The 18,718-nt window shown below is 41.2% G+C and overlaps 1 protein-coding gene across 2 annotated transcripts in view; it reads left to right on the top strand.

Moving 5' to 3' along the window:
- LOC124146115 (ataxin-7-like protein 1) overlaps positions 1-16,877 on the top strand; it is a 38,541-nt gene extending 21,664 nt beyond the window's left edge. The window contains exons 4-11 of one of the 2 annotated variants that reach the window (XM_046516210.2): positions 3,932-4,567; positions 5,997-6,079; positions 7,008-7,315; positions 7,639-7,801; positions 9,399-9,520; positions 10,447-11,332; positions 12,667-12,733; positions 14,716-16,877. In XM_046516210.2, the coding sequence (XP_046372166.1) occupies positions 3,932-4,567; positions 5,997-6,079; positions 7,008-7,315; positions 7,639-7,801; positions 9,399-9,520; positions 10,447-11,332; positions 12,667-12,733; positions 14,716-15,083 (2,633 nt within the window). In that variant the 3' untranslated portion in view covers positions 15,084-16,877. Of the gene's footprint in view, positions 1-3,931; positions 4,568-5,996; positions 6,080-7,007; positions 7,316-7,638; positions 7,802-9,398; positions 9,521-10,446; positions 11,333-12,666; positions 12,740-14,715 lie in introns of both variants that reach the window. The other variant, XM_046516209.2, reaches the window with a different exon arrangement.
- The last annotated feature ends 1,841 nt before the right edge of the window (positions 16,878-18,718 follow it).

Genomic DNA, 18,718 nt, shown 5'->3' with positions numbered 1-18,718 from the left:
CACATAGTGATGTAATTGGAATACTGTTCAGAACAGTTAAACCAGCTCACTCTCTCTCTCTCTCCCTTGAATCCTGATGTCAATCAAAACCATATGTCATATAATGAAACCAACTGTACAAACCAACAAAATGCTATGCATTATTCATGTTTCATCAGTGAAACTACTGTATTCGACATAATAAGCACCCAGGGCGCTCTCAAAATTAGAAATAGGGGGCGCTTACTAGAATATTATTTTGGTGGAAAGAAAACAGAGTTGAAAGATAAATTTTGTGATTTATGCTGACAGCCTGAAATGTTTATATACGACAGATATATTTTTCCAGAATTTAATTGCCCATAATTAAGGGTGCATATAACACACGAGTGCGTATTATACGCAAATAAATGTCCTGTGTATATTGATCAATCGAAAGGGGTGCTAATTGGGATTGCTCACTAGCCAATATCTTAGCAAATGTCGCCGTGGGCGCTTATTAGAGCGGGGCGCTTATTACGTCGAATACGGTATTTGGAAATTATACTTGACAAAGTTTGGATTGATAAATTAGTAATGGTAGTAGTTTTCATCAGCATTTATTATTGCCAACAGTTACACTGTGAGTCTCAGCAAAACATACCAGGTCCACTTGGGAATTAGAACATGAAATAACACATGGTTATCAGTGGTGATACTGTGTGTGTAGACACGGTCTGGCGAACTTGTTTAATTAGCACGACATGCTCACAAACAAAACTGAAACATCTGCCTACTGAAGTAATTTTTCTGGTATTACTATGAATAATTGAAGCAGTTTATGATAGTGGAAATATGTTTCTTGTATGTTAGAAAAATTACCAGGATAGTTTGAGGTCAACGTTAAAGGCACTAACAAGATATAATGAATGATTTATCCTCCATACTGTTAATAGACAACCAAGGTCTTCAAAGTAGTTGAGTCTTTGTATTTGTTTGTTTGTTGTTTATCATGGTGGCATCTGTAAATAATTGAGAATGGACCAGACAATCCAGTGATTGACATTTCGAGCATCGGCCTATGCAGTTGGGATACGATGATATGCATCAACCAAGTCAGTGAGTCTGACCACCCAATCCTGTATGTCTCCTTTTTCGACAAGCATGGGTTGCTGAAGACCAATTTTAACCCTGATCTTCATGGGTATTGAGTCTGTAGGAGCTGAGAGGATGGGGGTAGGGTGGTCAGACTTGGTGACATGGCTGAACTTGTATTGTGCTGCCCAGATGATGTGGATTGTTGTGCAAGCACAGTCATCATCTGGTCCAGACTTGGTTACTTCTAGGCCACCATGGTGACCTGTGGGGAATCAGGGTAACGTTATATGTCCCCAGCAACCCCATCTTCACGAGGCAAGAGAGTTAACTGACTATAAAAGTCCAGTTTCCACCCTTGCCGAACTAGGCTGGTATTATGGAGTTACATTTTGGCTGGACTAACAAGCCTATGCACACTCCAATCAAAATGCACACCAAAATCGAAATCTGGTTCGTAAACTGTCATGCAGATTTTCATGTTTTTCATCAAGGTGCTCACGTGATTTGATGCCTTTCGCGATGTAAGACCCGTTTTATCACAATACAGATCTTGATTATCGATCAGATCGTCCTGACTCAGCGCCACCATTTTGTGTGAAGCAAACGCAAGTGATACGAGAGGTGGAATCTGATTGGTCCATAGGATAGGCTTAGAAGGGACATCACTAGTAATAGCCACTGGTGGCGCTACGATCGAGCCCAGGAATTCCAGCCTAGTTCGGCAAGGGTGAAAACTGGACTTTTATAGTCAGTTAACTCTCTTGCCTCGGGAAGATGCAGCAACCCATGCTTGTCGTAATAGGCAACTAAATGGGTTGGGTGGTCAGGCTCTGTGTCTTGGCTGATGCATGTCATTGTACAGTGATGCATTGAATGTCCACATATCCCAATTCTGGGGCTCAGTGTTCATGATGTCAGTCACTCAGTTGTCTGATTACTTGATTATTGCTGTGTAAGGTGTTTAACAACAAACAAACACGATCATGGTGATAGCTGCAATATTGCTAATTGAAGCATTAAACTACATTCACTCAGTGTGTGGACTTGATATTGACGGCATGTACTGATGAATGGCTAGTCCCGGGGCCCAGGTATGTTGGTGCGGAGACGACTGTCTATAAGTGAGGTTGTAGTGACCATGCTTAGTTGTTTGAAAATTGAAACTAGTTCTACCAAGAGCAAGTTGATTGTTAAGTTGCAGCACCTATTAAAATTTGTCTAAATATTCCTCGGGGGCAACTTATTGGAACAGGGTGCTTAGTATGATGTTTGTTTGTTTGTTTGTTGTTTAATGCCGCACTCAGCAGTATTCCAGCTATATGACGGTGGTTTGTAAATAATCAAGTCTGGACCAGACAGTATTGTGATTGATATCATGAGCATCGATCCACACAATTGGGATACGATGAAATGCATCAACCAAGTCAGCGAGCCTGACCACTGATCCTGTTAGTCGCCTCTTACGACAAGCATAGTCACCTTTTACAGCAAGCATGGTATGCTGAATATGGTGCATGTGTTTCATGTGGTTCGTAATATTCCAATTCATATCAGCACTCATATGTCCATCATATGTCCACATGTTTTTGTATGTGATTATTCTACAACACTGAATACCCCACTTAGTGTTTCATGTTTGTTTGAGTGTTTTGAAACCAACTTCCATGAAACTATGTATGTAGCTTCAGAGTAAGAGAGGAAATTTGCACTAGGAATGAAATTGGTTTCACATGTAGTCGAAATCAAGCGCTGATACATACTTGACAAAAATCAATAATTGTGCTGTAAAGCTGGCAGAAACATGATGCTGTACAGCGTTTTATTGAAAGTGGAGGTGGAAAATGGGAGAAATAAGAAGTGAAGCACCAGGTTTAGAAAACAAAAACACAGGTTGTCAGGTTACCTTATTAGTATTTTTATACTTGCTCACGAATTCCATGAACTTGTGACATATTCCATGAATAGAATGATAGATCATTTTATGAGATTCATTTGTCACCTTTGGGTGGCTCAGTCATCTAAGGGGCCGCAATTCGCTGTGCAGAGTTGCGTCCAAAAACTTAAGATCGTGGATTCGAAATCCTGATTCACCCCGATTATGTTTCTAGGTCTGTCAGCACCATACCAAAGTGATAAGCGCCTAAGACCTGCATCACTTCAGGCTTTCCTCCCATGTTAGTCTGGAATACTGGTCAAAGCAGCGTTAAAATCCAACTCACTCACTCACTCACTCAGCACCTGACTCCAGCCTGACCAGTGCCCCCTGTTACAAATTATGAGGTTTTCTTATAAGCAAGATATGGCATTACAGCCAGTGTTCAAAATTAAGGTTGAAATCTTCATTTGAGTCCAACAGCTAAAATGTTGGGTCAGGTCAATTGTCAGATGAAGCTAGCGTCATGTCATTTGTCAGATGAAGCAAGTGTCATGTTAATTGTCAGATGAAGCAAGGGTAAGGTCAATTGTCAGATGAAGCAAGTGTCATGTCAATTGTCAGATGAAGCAAGTGTCAGGTCAGTTGTCAGATGAAGCATGTGTCAGGTCAGTTGTCAGATGAAGCATGTGTCAGGTCAATTGTCAGATGAAGCAAGGGTAAGGTCAATTGTCAGATGAAGCAAGTGTCAGGCAAGTTGCAAGTGTCATGTCTTGTCACATGATCCTTTTGTTAGGTCAGATGGAGCAAGTGTTGCGTTGATTGTGATAGTCAGCTTTAGCAGATTGTTTCATGGGGACTATATTCTTAGTCTGTACATAGAGCAACAGACAACATTTGCATTTCAACCCAATATTTACTCAATTTGTTTCTGTCTCTTTAATCATTGACTTGCATATTCATGACCCTTTAACTAAATATCACCATATCCATCTCTTGCAGTGAATCGTCATGGGCTGAAGGACAGTAAAGCTTTGATCAAGGCTGCAATAGGTGCCGACTTCCCAAAGACTGGCAGTGACACACCGGTCAAGGAAGGTCGTAAGTCTATGCCTCTGACCAAGGCCAGCCTGAAGCAGCCCCCACAATCCAACCTTGTGCCTAAGATGGCCTCTCTGTCAAACAAGAGCAACAACTCCTCAGGGGGCAGCAGCAGCTCAATGAAGAAATCTCACACAATGCCAGTGGTGAAAATGGAACGAATACCCGAACAACTGGCCAAACGAACTCTGTCAGTCGCCCCCGAGTCTGGTACCAAACCAGTGCTCACCAATGGAACTGTGAAAACCAACTCCAGCGGTGCCCCAACGCCCCCCACGCCCCCAGTATCGCAACCTACTCATGCAACTATGGTGTCTGTTGTCACCACTACCACTACAACATCGAAGAACTCCATCAGCAGCAGCAATATGACTCCAAGTGCTACCACCACTGTGACACCGTCCCCTGCAATGACGACCGTCACGCCTGCCGCCCCCACAGTCCCCCCTCCCACACCTACACCTCCCCCCTCCATAGTCACTCCACCCTCCAGTAACAAGAAATCTCCCAAGGAGAGGAAGTTTCTCCCATGCAAAGGTAAGACATTGTTGTCTTTTTATTAATCCGTCAAATAAAATTTCACAAATGTGGGATAAGTTCAGATTTTTAGTCTGTCTTTTCTTCCTTCCCACTGAGTCTGTTCACTTATTCAGTAATGACCAAACTCAGGATAAATATCAGTGCCTTTAAGTCGACGGATCAAGCTCCTTCCCAGTGCGTGACACCTTCGTTACACTCTCGGTAACATCGCTGCCACCAGTATGGGCGCGACCATTACAAGAATCTTGAAATTTGCCCTCTAACCCCATATGTAGTTACATTTAATACTTTTGTTTATGTCTTTGGGAATGCAATCATATTTCAGTTTGAAAAGGTTTACAACTGACCATATTTTCCAGATGAATTTACTTTGTTGTTTTAATAATCAGATTGGTTCGGGATTGCAGACTAACGGAAAATCAACCAACTTCTCCCTTACATTCTTACTATATCAATAGCACGATAGTTTTAATGAAACGGAAATTCAAATTGACAAACGAAGAAAGTAATTTAGCAGCGATAAATGTATTCGGCGTCTCGGCAGTCGTCACTTGTTTGTAAACATAACGGTCATTCGGTTGCGAGTTCAACTCCAAGCATGGTTGTGGCCACCTATTCACAGTGGGGAGTTTTGACTGGTGGCAGCGATAGTATAGAGAGCTCAGCAAATGGGCTATTGCTGTGAGGAGCTTGTCTACGGATAGACAAAGGGAAGTAACCCTTGTTACACCACTAAACATGTTGTCTTTCATTTGGTGTTTCTCACATTCCCCGAACATGCCGACCATCAGTTCTCTAAAGGGATCACTTAAGAACAATGTTTTGTAAGAATATATATTCAAGACTAACCTTTTCAATGATGTTCAAAATTGAGGGGTCCAGGAGTCCAGGGTCCAGGGGTCCTTGAGCTCTTCTCCTAGGGTAATTGAATCAAGAGACCCCCCAAGTTTTCAACTTTATAACATTAGGATTATGACAAGAACCGACCCGTGAAGATCCAGGGTAGAATAGGTCTTCAGCAACCCATGCTTGCCGTAAAAGGCGACTAACGGGATCGGGTGGTCAGGCTCGCTGACTTGGTTGATGCATGTCATCGATCCTAATTGCGTGGATCGATGCTCATGATATTAATCACTGGATTGTCTGGTCCAGACTCGATTATTTACAGACCGCCGTCATATAGCTGGAATATTGCTGGGTGCGGCGTTGAACAACAAACCAACCAACCAACCAAAAATATGACAAGAACCCTTGACTTTAGTGTTCGAACACTGTTTTCAGTATCATCTTTCCTGACTCTTTCTGAAAATTTTGTTTCTGCCCCACGAGCCAATAGTTGTTTCAGTTTCAGTCCCTGTCAGGCTTTTCACAGCTGTTTTGGCTACTTTGTATGGAAGATTATGTTTAACTTTGTTGTAATTTCCAGATCGTGAGTTTGACCCAGACAAACATTGTGGGTGCTGGATTCCTGACATTGCTAAACAATGTACTCGGTCTCTCACTTGTAAGGTAAGCATCTTGACTTGCTCAATGTTTCCTACGCCCATGTGGACTCTGGGTTGGAATAGGTCCCCGGCAACTTCCGCTGTTTGTAAGAGGATCAGACCCGTGAAGATCCGGGTAGAGAATAGGTCTTCAGCAACCCATGCTTCCTCTAAGATGGGATCGGGTGTTCTGGCTCGCTGACTTGGTTGATGCATGTCATCGTATCCCAATTGCATAGAATAATGCTTATAATGTCAATCACTCAATTATTTACAGACAGCCATCGTATAGCTGGAATATTGCTGAGTGTGGCGTTAAACAACAAACCAACCAAATGAATCGGGTGGTCAAGCTTTGCGATTTGTTTAATTGCGTGTCATCATACCCGGACGGCATGGATTGTTGCTCACAATTTTGATCACTGGATTGTCTGGTCCAGATTATTTACAGATCTCAGTCATATAGTTGGGATGTTGATGAGTGCGGCACTAACAACAAATAATGTTCTGAGATTTTAGTGTATGGAATGGTATTACCTTGAACAACAGGTATCTCTCTTCCTGCAAAGATTTGGAGTTGTTTATTTCATTTGTATACTACTTTTAAATACTATTAGTGTGCAAAGTGCATGTTTAGAATTGTAATTGCTTTCTTAGAATACGTTCACATTGCCTGTGTCAGTATAGTGTGTCTGAGTGGGGTATTCATGTTAAACTGCGGCATGGTATCTCAGTGAGCTAGCACTATAAATCGGAATCAGTCCGGACTAGTACAAGCAGCCACACACACGTGCATGCACGTCGCTATAAAAGTGCAAGAATCTTGGACGCGGTGTTAAACCCCATTTCACCTCACTCATGTGATAGGGACTTATCATTACTTTGTTGACAATGCTGGTCTGTTTGGAAAACTGGTATTAAGATGGCTAATGCTAAAAACAATTCTTCTTCAGACTCATGCTCTTTCATTACGGCGAGCCGTAAAGGGAAGAAGCAAAACATTTGATGAACTGCTCAAAGAACATCGGGCAGCCAAGGAACTTCTTCTCAAACAGAAAGCTGAGATGGCAGCTAAGGCAGCAGCAGCCTCCGGGGGCGGGGCAGGGCCGGGGGGAGGGGGCAGTTCCAAGTCTGGTCATAGCGATTCTAATGCTCACTCAAAAGATGGTGTCGCCCATTCCAAAGTGCCACACCCACCCTCCATGTCTCCCACTCAGAAAAACAAGTCTCACGCCAAGCCCCACAACTCAGTATTTCAAAGGTAAATGGTATTCCAACATGGTTCATTGTCGTGTTTATGTACGAGTCCACCAGATTGATGTATCACGCCCTGAGTAACCCGTACTCGTTATACGGTAAAAGCCTACTGTAATTGTTGGTCAAAATGTATGACTGGCTGATTGTGCCCTGATCATGCCATCAACCACTGACTTTTCCTGGCCCTGACTCAAATATTTTCATGATATAGCAGTGATGTGATGTGATCAGTGGTGTTAAAATAACATTTGCTTGCTGAAACAATCTAAATATCTGAAATATGTATGTTTGAGTGAACTTCACATGACTTCTAAATGTTTTCTCCAGACCTACCTCAACTGTTGCCCCGCCTTCCCTGACACATATCAAGGAGGAGCCTACTTCTGTCGCTATGGATACAAGTGGAGGTCGCCTGTCGATGGAGGATGGAGATGACGAGCAGGATCGAGTAGATGCCACTTACCTACCATATCACCCTCAACCTGCTGCTGTAAGCTATATTTGTTTGGCTTTTCTTTGTGTTAGATGGCCATAACCTAATTATATCTATCATGTCATCTTTGGCCTGTCTGGTGGCCAACTTGAAAGTGCCACAGTTCGCTGTGCGGAGTTGCATCCCTTAGTCATGCAAGAATCCTATGATTGTGGCTTTACATCACAGATTCATTGGGATTATGAAGCTTGGTGGGGTGGTTAGGTAGCCTAGTGGTTAAAGTGTTAGCTCTTCACACCGAAGACCTTGGTTCGATTCCCGACATGGGTACAATGTGTGAAGTCTATTTCTGGTGTCCCCCACCGTGATATTGTTGGAATATTGCTAAAAGTGGCGTCAAACCATGCTCACTCACTCACTCATTCACAATGATGCTTGGTTAGTCAGCACCATACTAATGATTGTTTTCACTACAGTGGTAAATGGAGGATTTTATATGAGTGTCGTAAACATAGTATGACATCAACACTCATATAATGTTCTATTTATTACCAAAGCAGATGTCTACATACAGAGACAATTTTAGTGTTTACCTATAAGGACAGCAAGTCTCAACAGCAGCTGAACCTACAATTTGTCGAATGACGTCAACGATCTTCAGCTACGACGTCGTTTCTAGTGTGACATCATTCCGATCTCACGTCACAATAAGATTCAAATGACGTCCGAATGACAAAAACAATACACTGTCGTCTCGTGACGTGATATGAACCTATACTACTAGGGCACATGATTTTTATGTTTTCCTTTGTAGGTAATAAACGTGTATAACTTGGATCATTTTGTTCTAATCCGCTATGATGTAACTGAAATACTGTTCAGGGAGGAATTAAATTCAGTTCACTCGTCATTGGTCTGGCAGCCATGTTTTGGGGTTTTATCAAATTGGTAAAGGTCCACAACCGGCATCACATCAGGCTTTCTTCCTACATTAACCTGACACATTCAGATGGCTGAAAGCATGGAAAAAGCAGCAATAGCTCCCATTTGCTCTGTGTAAAAAGTTATGCTGTTCATTATGCCCATGAAGGTCTGGGGTAGAATAGGTCTTCAGCAAGCAACCCATGCTTGCCATAAAGGGTGACTATGCTTGTCGTAAAAGGCGACTAACGAGATGGTTGATCATGTCATCGTATCCCAATTGCGTAGTTTGATGCTCATGGTGTCAGTCACTGAATTGTCTGGTTCAATTAGTTACAAACCGCCATCATATAGCTGGAATATTGCTGAGTGTGGCGTTAAACAACAAACAAACAATATGAATTTTGTTTTTAGTTCCTGCTGCAAAATTTTAAATTAACCTTTGTGCTTTTATGCTATTTAATAACTAATGAGTGAGTGAGTGAGTGAGTTGGGTCTAAAGGCGTTTTAACAGTATTCCAGTAATATCACGGCGTGTCAGCTTAATGTGGGAGGAAAGCCCGAAGTGATGCAGGTCTCAGACGTTTACCACTTCGTTGAAACCCACGAGCACGGGCATGGTGCTGACAAACCTAAAAACATAATCGGGGCGAATAAATAACTAATGAATAGTTTAACTTTATCATCAAAGAATTCTGTCCCACCTTATGTATTTGATGTGTCTGTGTTTCAGATGTGCCGATTCGGCGCCAGGTTTAACGGAAGTGGGTGCCATGCATTTTCTCGCCGTGCTGACTATGTACGAGCAGCTTTCCTAAGTGCTCTGGAGCGCCACCTACATCCTCCGCCTCACAAGTGAGTACACCTGGGCGGGGGAACACTGGCCAATCATATTGATAATGTGATTTGAATTGCATGATGTTCGCAATAATCATTTGATTGAAAGTAAGTCTTGTAATGTGTACTTAATTTGTTACATATGGCACTAGCGATGGGTACTGGATTTTTTTAGTTGACCATACTGTCTGACTGCCTCTGTGGTCTATTGGTAGAGCGTCTGCCCGGAGAGCAGAAGGTCGGGGTTCAATCCCAGACCACATACCAAAAGACGTTAAGGAAGGTACTTGTTACCCTGCCTGGCGCTCAACATTAAGGGGCTAAAACAATAACTGGTCGGCTCGAAGTCTGAGTGGTATATCCATGTTAAATTGCAGCATGGTATCTCAGTGAGCTAGCACTATAAATCGGCATCAGTCCGGACTAGTATAAGCAGCCACACAAACACACACACGTACATGCGCGTTGCTATATAAGTGCAATAATCTTTGAAAAACCCCATTTCCTTGGGTATGACTTGTGTAACACTGTCTGCAGTACATGCAATTTTATAGACAGAATTTAAGTTAAAGAGTTTAAGAAAAGAAAATACGCATGCACGTTGCAATAAAAGTGCAATAATCTTGAACGCGATGTTAAACCCCATTTCACCTCAACTCACGTATTTTGTATTTTGACTTGTATGGCACATTCCGGGCTTGGGTAGTCAGACTCACTGACCTGGTTGATGTATGTTAACGCATCCCAGTTGCGTAGATTGATGCTCATGTTGTCAATCACTGGACTGTTAGGGTCCAGACTAAAATATTTACAGACTGCCGACATGTACCTGGAATATTGCTGAGTATGGCATTAAACAACAAACAGACAAACTTGATGAGACGTTTTCATGTCGTAGGAAAACAGTTAGGTTCTGTTGTTTATAACTTTCACTTTTCTTTCAGGAAACTGTGTGTCGAGTCCAACTTGCCAAAGGAACCCCTTCTGGTCACAAATTCCAAAGATCCGTATGAATTCAACATGGACGATGTCAGTGGAGGTTCTCACAACTTCATCGGAATGATTAACTCTGCCAACAAAAGTGCTTCAAAACCAAAATCAAAGTCCTCTTCCTCATCAGCTGTTTCATCATCATCAAGTAGCAATCGGACTTCTAAATCTCCTCGGGACTCTGCAGGCTCTCGGAGTCCCGGGTCCTCGTCTGGATCTGTAGTGAACGCGAACCCTGCTAAACGGAAACGAAGCAGTGGCAGTCAGGGTGGGAGTGGTGGTCTGTCATCAGTGACGGCTTCTATCAATCCAAACCCAGCTATATCCAATGTCATTGGCACTATGGCAGCCCTTAACACTCACACAAACCCAATAACAGCCATTGCCATTCCAAACCTCGGTGGTGCCACGATCGGCCATTTCAATCCAACATTGACAAATAAACAGAACCAAGTGCCCAAGAATAATATAAATATCAAAGATTTTAATCTAGTATTAACTGGAATTGATTCTCTCAACGGCCAGTATATTGCAAGTGCCCAGTTAGCTGACCTGACCACTCATCAACAGGTCGTAACAACGGACGATAAAAACACAGTTCGCAGGAGTCGGACAATCAGTGGCAATGCTAAGACCACCAGTGGTGCCAAACTTACAAATAACCTGGATACGTTAAAGACTTTACACAATAACAGTGTTATAATGTCCCAGAATGCTGTTCTGGTGGATGGGTTGCAGGGTGCAGTGTTAGCGCCAGTCAACCTGACGACGCTAGGCAACTCCAGCATGGCCACATCTCAGGCTAGTCCTTCCACAGCTCCCAGTCCCATGTTCAGAACAGTAAGTTGGCATTTATTCAAATCAGATTAGATTGGTAGGATGAAAGGTCGTTCTGACGTGAGCAATAATGGAATGTCCTCAGATCTTTGTTTTGACGACAGCAGGGGTTATTGAGGCTACATGTGAAACAAGCAGGATTTGCATAGATGTGGACAAATGTCGGTCATTTCATGGACATGACGCATGCCAGTATAAGGGAGTCAAGCAGTGGCAACACAATTTCTAATTTTTAAAAAAAAAAAAATTTGATCTGCTCATTCAAAATTCAAGGGTGGCCCAGTCGTCTAAGGTGCCGCGATTCACTGTGCAGAGTTGCGTCCCTTTAGCACGCCAGAAACCTATGATTGTGGGTTCGAATCCTGGTTCGCCCCGATTATGTTTCTAGGTTTGTCAGCACCAGTCCTGTGCTCGTGGGTTTCACCAAAGTGGTAAACGTCTGAGACCTGCATCACTTCGGGCTTTCCTCCCACATTAAGCTGACACGCTGTGATATAACTGGAATACTGTTAAAAGCGGTGTTAAACCCAACTCACTCACTCACTCACTCACTCACTCACTCACTCACTTACGCACACAAAATACAGGTAAGCAACATCAATTAACGACTTTAAATCCTTCCCAGAAAAACCTACAAGAAAAAATTAGCGAAGTAAAAGAAGAAAAATCTTGTTATAAATGTTTAAAACAAGCTTTGTTATTTATTTGTTAGTATCATGTATTTACACAGCTACAAATTACGGAAACATTGGTGCTTTGACTACATATATTATTCACCAACACACAACGTTTACTGTTGTATTCTGTGTTATGTATTGGTTATGGAGTGTAAGTTCAACACTGGAAGTGATGTAGCACACTACCAGAAGATTTGTCATTATATTTATGAGATAAACATTATTAGTTTTCCAATTTGCAGGTATTGCTGGGTATTTGATGTCCAGAACATTTATTTGAAACTGACATTTTTCGCCAGAGGTTTCAAATGTTATCGAGTACTCACTAGCTATGATGACATCCACCTATCTGAAACCATATTATGTTATCGACAATTTTTAAAAAAAGCTGTCATAATTTGCTATAGCATTCTCTCTGCATGAACTTGTAAAGTGGAAATAGTCACTGTGGTGATACCAAGATACCATGACAACAGAACCACCTGGATCACAGAATGTGGAGAAAAACAGCTAAATTGAAGTTTTTCTGCTAAATATTGATCAAGCTTCATATATAATTAATTCAGATTTCTGTATCCATGGTATTCTTTTGCCAACATGAAGAGATTAACAGAGAAAAGATGATGGAGAGTGTTCATTTAACAATGCTGTCTCTTTCAGGATGCACTTAGCCCCCACGTGTCACTCGCCTCACCTCTTCCAAACGGCATCGTCAGCTCGCCGTCAGGTAAGCGTAAGTGTATTTTCGTGTTTGTTTTTTATTTCTGTCTTTGAAGTCTTGTCTTTGTGCAGTGTGAAGTGACCAGTGACATTTTAACTGTGATTGTTTTTCCAGTATGTGCAGTACATGCATGTATTATGCTAGGTATTTCTGTCCAGTTTCGTCATAGTATATAACAGAATTTGGTGGCATGTTGAAGGTATAACGACTGATAAGGGCTAATGTTATTTTTTCTTAGTTGATTAACCAACTAGTAATTGCTAATCAGCTAATGCTAGTGAAGTTTACTCAATACATGGCTTTTCCATTGGATGAGAGTTCCGTCACGTGACCGGGAAACTGAAGTTCATAAGTGTGTGAACGCAGATCTTGACGTTCTGTTTTTCACAAGACTGTATTCTTGTTTAAACACTGACTTCCACACTCCTTGGGAAACCCCTGGAATTTCCCTAGCTTGAATACATACAAAAGCGTTGTTTCTGATCATTTAGACCCTTTAGCTTGAAGTCAGCGTTTTAGCATACATTGAGGAACATCAGAGAGTTTGACTGCATGATCGTTCATGAATATCCTCCCTACGACCCATCCTTGCGAACAAAACAAAGAAATGCACATCCAAACTAGGGTAGTATCGACTCAATCCGTGTCTAGGCTGGCAGTGACTGTCTACAGCAAGCTATGATTTACCTTAGTTTCTATTAGACACATCTTTATGATCACCTTTCAATGATCGGCCAATTGATCAATGATGGCCAACACATGTAATATGATGTAACTGTCACTAGTTCATTAACAACTTCGGAAATCTCTCATATTTATCATGTCGGCCATTTCGGCGTCTTGTACGTACATGTATTACGACGCAGTGTCATTCTGACTGACTTACTGAGGTAGTTCTTAACACACTTTTCTCTCTCATCCAATGATGATATTGTTTGAATACGTTTGTTGTAAACAAACTACAACAAATGTTCCCGTAGAGCAAGTTGAGCATACATGCTCTCACGTCACCTACATACTCTCACCTTTTTAAAGAACAATGTTATTTCGCTTCACAGCTGGTTGTCGATGGCCGTCTGTGTAAACCAGAAGTCACGCATACCAAATAAAAATGTGTAGAGATCTTGGCCTACATCCTCAGAGGTTAAAAAAGTGATGTAAAAATATTATAAGAATTGACTTTCACTTTCTGCGAGTTCATAGCGTATGAACCTTTTATAGAGTGAGGGCCAAACAGTGTAGTAATGTCATCGTAAGCTCCAACAGTCATACGGTTTTTATGGACCCTATTTATGACGGTGTTAACTATATGTGGGAGGTTAATTGTTTTTCACTTCCTGATTGGATTTTGGTTAGTTTGAATTTAGATAAATACACATATTCCATGTGAATTAAAAAAGTTACCATAAGGGCTAGGGATTAGTTACTTGTTGCCTGGAATTTTGTGTTGCATTATGTTGCAAAGAGAGGGGAGACATTGTGTTTTTGGCTCGGTTCACGTCGGCGGTCCCATCCTATTCCAAGCCATAACTTCAAAACCATTAAAGACATTTCATATTGCTATTTTGAAATATTAAATTATTTTTTTTGGGTACGTTTCAAACAACTATAGGCTTCGTTTCCAAGCCATAACTCTCAAACTTATGAATATGTTTGCATGAAACTATACATGTGCAATAACCTCATGTTCAACTACTGCCTTTTCATATTTTACTATTTTTTTATTTATTTTTTGCTTTCTTGTGTTTCCATGGAATCAATTTGCAAACACATTTACAGTAACAACTTATACTAATGTATAAAAAAAAAAGGAGTGGAAAGAGATATGTTTTGGAGGAAAACCACATTCTTGATCTGAACATGTTGCAAAATGCATCACACAAACTAGGCTTCCTGATATTGCCCTATGGTGCATATGTTCAATTTTGGCTCACTATAATTGTAAACCTCCATTAACCTGGACCTCACATCCTTTCCTTTCATTTCAGATAAGTCCGGGACTAGTCATCGACACACAGCCAGCCTGAAACAGGGACATAATAAAGTCATGAATCTGTCTCCCGGGCTGCTTCAAGCCAACCCAGGTCAGCTGGGAACACAGCTGTGCACAAGTCAAACTCTCACAGCTGCACAGCTGGCACAGCTTCAAGTCAAACCCGGCATGCTCAATATGAAGGGCATGACTGGCAAGATCACCATGCAACCCATGTCGGTGATCATGAATCCCGCTCTAACCGGCCAGCAGGGACCCCAACACACGTTGCTTGTGACAACCAGCGCGGAGGACGGCACAGCAAAACAGCCGGAGCTACACTTACAACAGATATCAAATTCCCCATCGAATGTGATCTCATAGCACTGACAAGTTAGGAGTTCAGCTTGCAGTTAAAGTCAATACTCACCGGGAGAATTCTGGTGCCAACTACTGTTAGGAGATGTCTGATGCATTTCTTACAAAGGACTGAGAAACCTTTACTCTATTGTGATTGGATTATGAGCATACATAAACTTGATAAGGTAGTCTGGGTAGAGTATTCTTTGTATTTCACATGTTTGATTTATGTAGTTGCTAAGATATTTACAGTTAGTGCTCCAAGATGGTCATACTGATGTTGAATTGTAAAAGGGAGATAATTGTCAAGGGAGATAAATCTGTCTTAATAACTTTTCACTTGAAATTGACTAAGCCTTTAAGATATTTAACTCAAAGGAATATTTGTTTTTATCTGAGTTTAGGAATCCACTGCAACTCACTGAGGAGAGTTGTATCCCTTAGTCATGTCAGGATCTGCTTACCATGGGTTTGAATCCCAGATTCGACCTTATCTTATGATCCTCAGTCTGTCTACCAAACTAAAAAAGGTCTGTGACCGGCTACTCTTGGGCACTCCCCCCACATTTAGCTGATATGCTGTGATATAGCAAATACTGTTCAAAGCTTTGAACCCAACTAAATCACTCTGGTCTCAATAGCATCTTAACTGACAATACTTCAAAATTGTTAGATGAAACTCTATTTAATAATAATGTCAGAATTATTTGTCATTACTTTAGGTTCAAGCATTTCCTTGATTCTTAGCTTAGAGGAAAGTATTGTAAGACAAGTTATGTGTTGAATATATCCTATTGCTGCATTTCAGCCTCTTGTCCGCTGATATCTATTCAAATCTGAAAGGAAAACAACTTGCTGTGCAGAGTTTTGTCCCTTAGGTGTGACAGAACTCAGATACGCCCTGATGATGTTTCTAGGTTTGTAAGACATGCATCACTCCTACCCACATCAAGCTGACACACCATGGTATAACTGAAATACTGTTCAAAGCAGTGTGTGACCAAGCTCAATCACTCACTCATTTCTGAAAAGCTACAATAAGTGTCTAATTATTGAATGACAACGAATCCTGATTTGTACAGTTTGATAGACATGTTGTTTTACAGTTGAATGGAGTAGTATCCTGACCCTCATCTATAGTTACTTACTACAGTCAGCCTTCAGAACATATCTCATATCAGGGTTTGTTTGCATATCATAAATGCATACACATCTATGCATATTTTTTTTTATAAAATATGAATTATTAATCATTTCATTTCAAATTTAGAAATTGTCTTGTCAGATATTTCATTTCCATAATGAATATGTGGTGATCTACTGATATCAAATTTCTGTTCAGTCAGTTGACTGTGTTTTTTGTTAGGTGATTGTATTTTGTATGGGGAAATAGACTAAAAAGTGAACACCAGCATATTTTAATATTTGCATCATTACAAGCAGTGCTACGGCCCAACCAATATTCATAATGGTTGAGGCTTCCACTGTTCTGGTAAAACTTGGTGAGGTTTTCCTGTGCAGGTCATCAAGAGGTCTACTGACAAGAACGACTTAGTTTTTCCTGCTGTTTTTCAACATGAAAGAAATATTACTACACATAAGGCTTAAAAAATAAAAGAATTGGTTCTCAGGCAATGACCTTTGAAAATATGGTGCGGACAGACGGTGGTCTTTTGGGTTTTTTGGGAGGGGGTTGTTCAAACTAGTATGTAAACCAAATAAACAGTTGTGTACCATCAACCTGGGAAAGGGCCTCTCTACATAAACAAGCATACAAACTCCTTTTGCCGCCATGACCATAACACGAGATGTGCAGTAAAGCAGTGGGCATGTAAAGGGAAGTAACTGTGTGCTATATTGGATCGCATTGTTTTTAAGTATTAGGATTTTCTGGATTTTGTTTTTAAATGGAAATAAAAACAAAACGTGCGGCTAACTTTACGATGATGTGGGTGGTGCCTGAGAACCAAGACTATTTTGATTTTCAGCCTAATCTGAATGATACCAACAAGTGATATTCAAACCTGTTATCAAATTCAACCTAGATATCTAGCATAAGAAGTTAACTTCAATCCCAACTAGAAACATGTCTATTTATGTGCAGTAAGAATGCCTGTTCCCATTGAGTGGGACAGAATGACCATGGATAGTGTTAACGAACATTTAGAAACTGAGCTGGACTCCTGATGGTGTGGATGGTGTGTGCATGTGGTAGTGTGAAATCTGTGATATTGGTGCTGTAAGGGATAGGAGCTTACATTTCAGGGTCCCTGGGATTAAACCCTGAGGTGTGTGCTCGTCCAAAATAAAGGACCTTTGTGATGATGAATGTTGAGCATATGTTGAAGCAAGTGCTTGGAGACCTGTGCTCCTAAGTGCTGAGAGATCTGAAAGTGAATGATAAGCGGAAAGCAAAGTGCTTATCACTGCTGGGAAGTCTTTTGAAAAAGATGACAAGCAGTAGGTGAAGAGATTTTGGAGATGTATTTATGAGCAGAAGGCAAAGCTTGTAGTGGCAAACATTCACAGCCAGCCGTGGATATTGGCGTTTGTGTTGAGCTGAGGCCACAGCGTGTAGAAGGGATTGAAAGGGTGTGCTCAGCAGTGCTGGTAGATCCAGTATCATTAGCTGAAAGAACTACAGCTCAGCGCGATTCCTTCTCACATGGTGCGGAATAAATCTGTGAGATTCTGATGATCATCGAGCATTCAGTCAAGTTAGAGACTTCTCCAAGATACAACCACAACTGCTGCCCACTTCAAAGAGTCTTTTCAGAAAGTTCCAGTGACAGAAGCTGTCACAAAGTGAGCTATTCAGGAGCAATCATCTGACAGCCTACAGAAAACCTGATCAACTCTGTTCTACCCAGCTCCAGGACAATCCTGACTATCTGCTGATAAACACATCAGAAGGCTGATCAGTTCCATGTGACGACTATATATCCAGCTCGGGCAGTACCAGTGTGAGTTTGATGCCAAGTGATATTCCCATTGCTGTAAGCAGTTCCGCACTCTATGATGTGCAGTTGCAGCTGTCCTATACAAGATTTGTTAAAGCACCTGTTGCTGAAAGAATGTCCATCCTGCATGAATTTATCAAAAATCTTCTTGAAGCCACAGCTGGTATTAATTAAGAACACAGTATTATGTAAAAGTTTAATCTCCACCAAAGCGTTAATCGGATCTAAGAAGTCTCTTGTCACTTTACCAAGGTAAATTAGTCTTTCAGCCTCCGACATTGCCGTATTCGACGTAAGAAGTGCCCACGGCGATATTTGCTAATATATTGGCTAGTAAAGAATCCCAGTTAGCACCCTTGCGATTGATCAATGTACACAAGACTTATTTATCCGTGTATAATACGCACTCGTGTGTTATATGCACCCTTAATTACGGGCAATTAAATTCTGAAAAAATATATCTGTCTTGTATAATAAGCACAGACTTTTCTTTTGTATCATTTCAGGCTGTCAGCATAAACTATGAAATTTACGATCTTTCAACTCTTTCACAAAAATTATATTCTAATAAGAGCCCCCTATTTCTAATTTTGAAAGTGCCCTGGGCGCTTATTACGTCGAATACGGTATCTCCAAGACAGACAAACCATGCTTTAATACAAAGAGATTTGTACAGGTGGTTGTCATGCTCATTGTTGA

This window comes from Haliotis rufescens, unplaced genomic scaffold (genome assembly GCF_023055435.1).
Source record: "Haliotis rufescens isolate VD_foot unplaced genomic scaffold, xgHalRufe1.0.p SCAF_68, whole genome shotgun sequence".
Taxonomy (NCBI): domain Eukaryota; kingdom Metazoa; phylum Mollusca; class Gastropoda; order Lepetellida; family Haliotidae; genus Haliotis; species Haliotis rufescens.
Note: the sequence above shows the minus strand (reverse complement) of the source record. Positions and strands in the feature narration are given on the sequence as shown.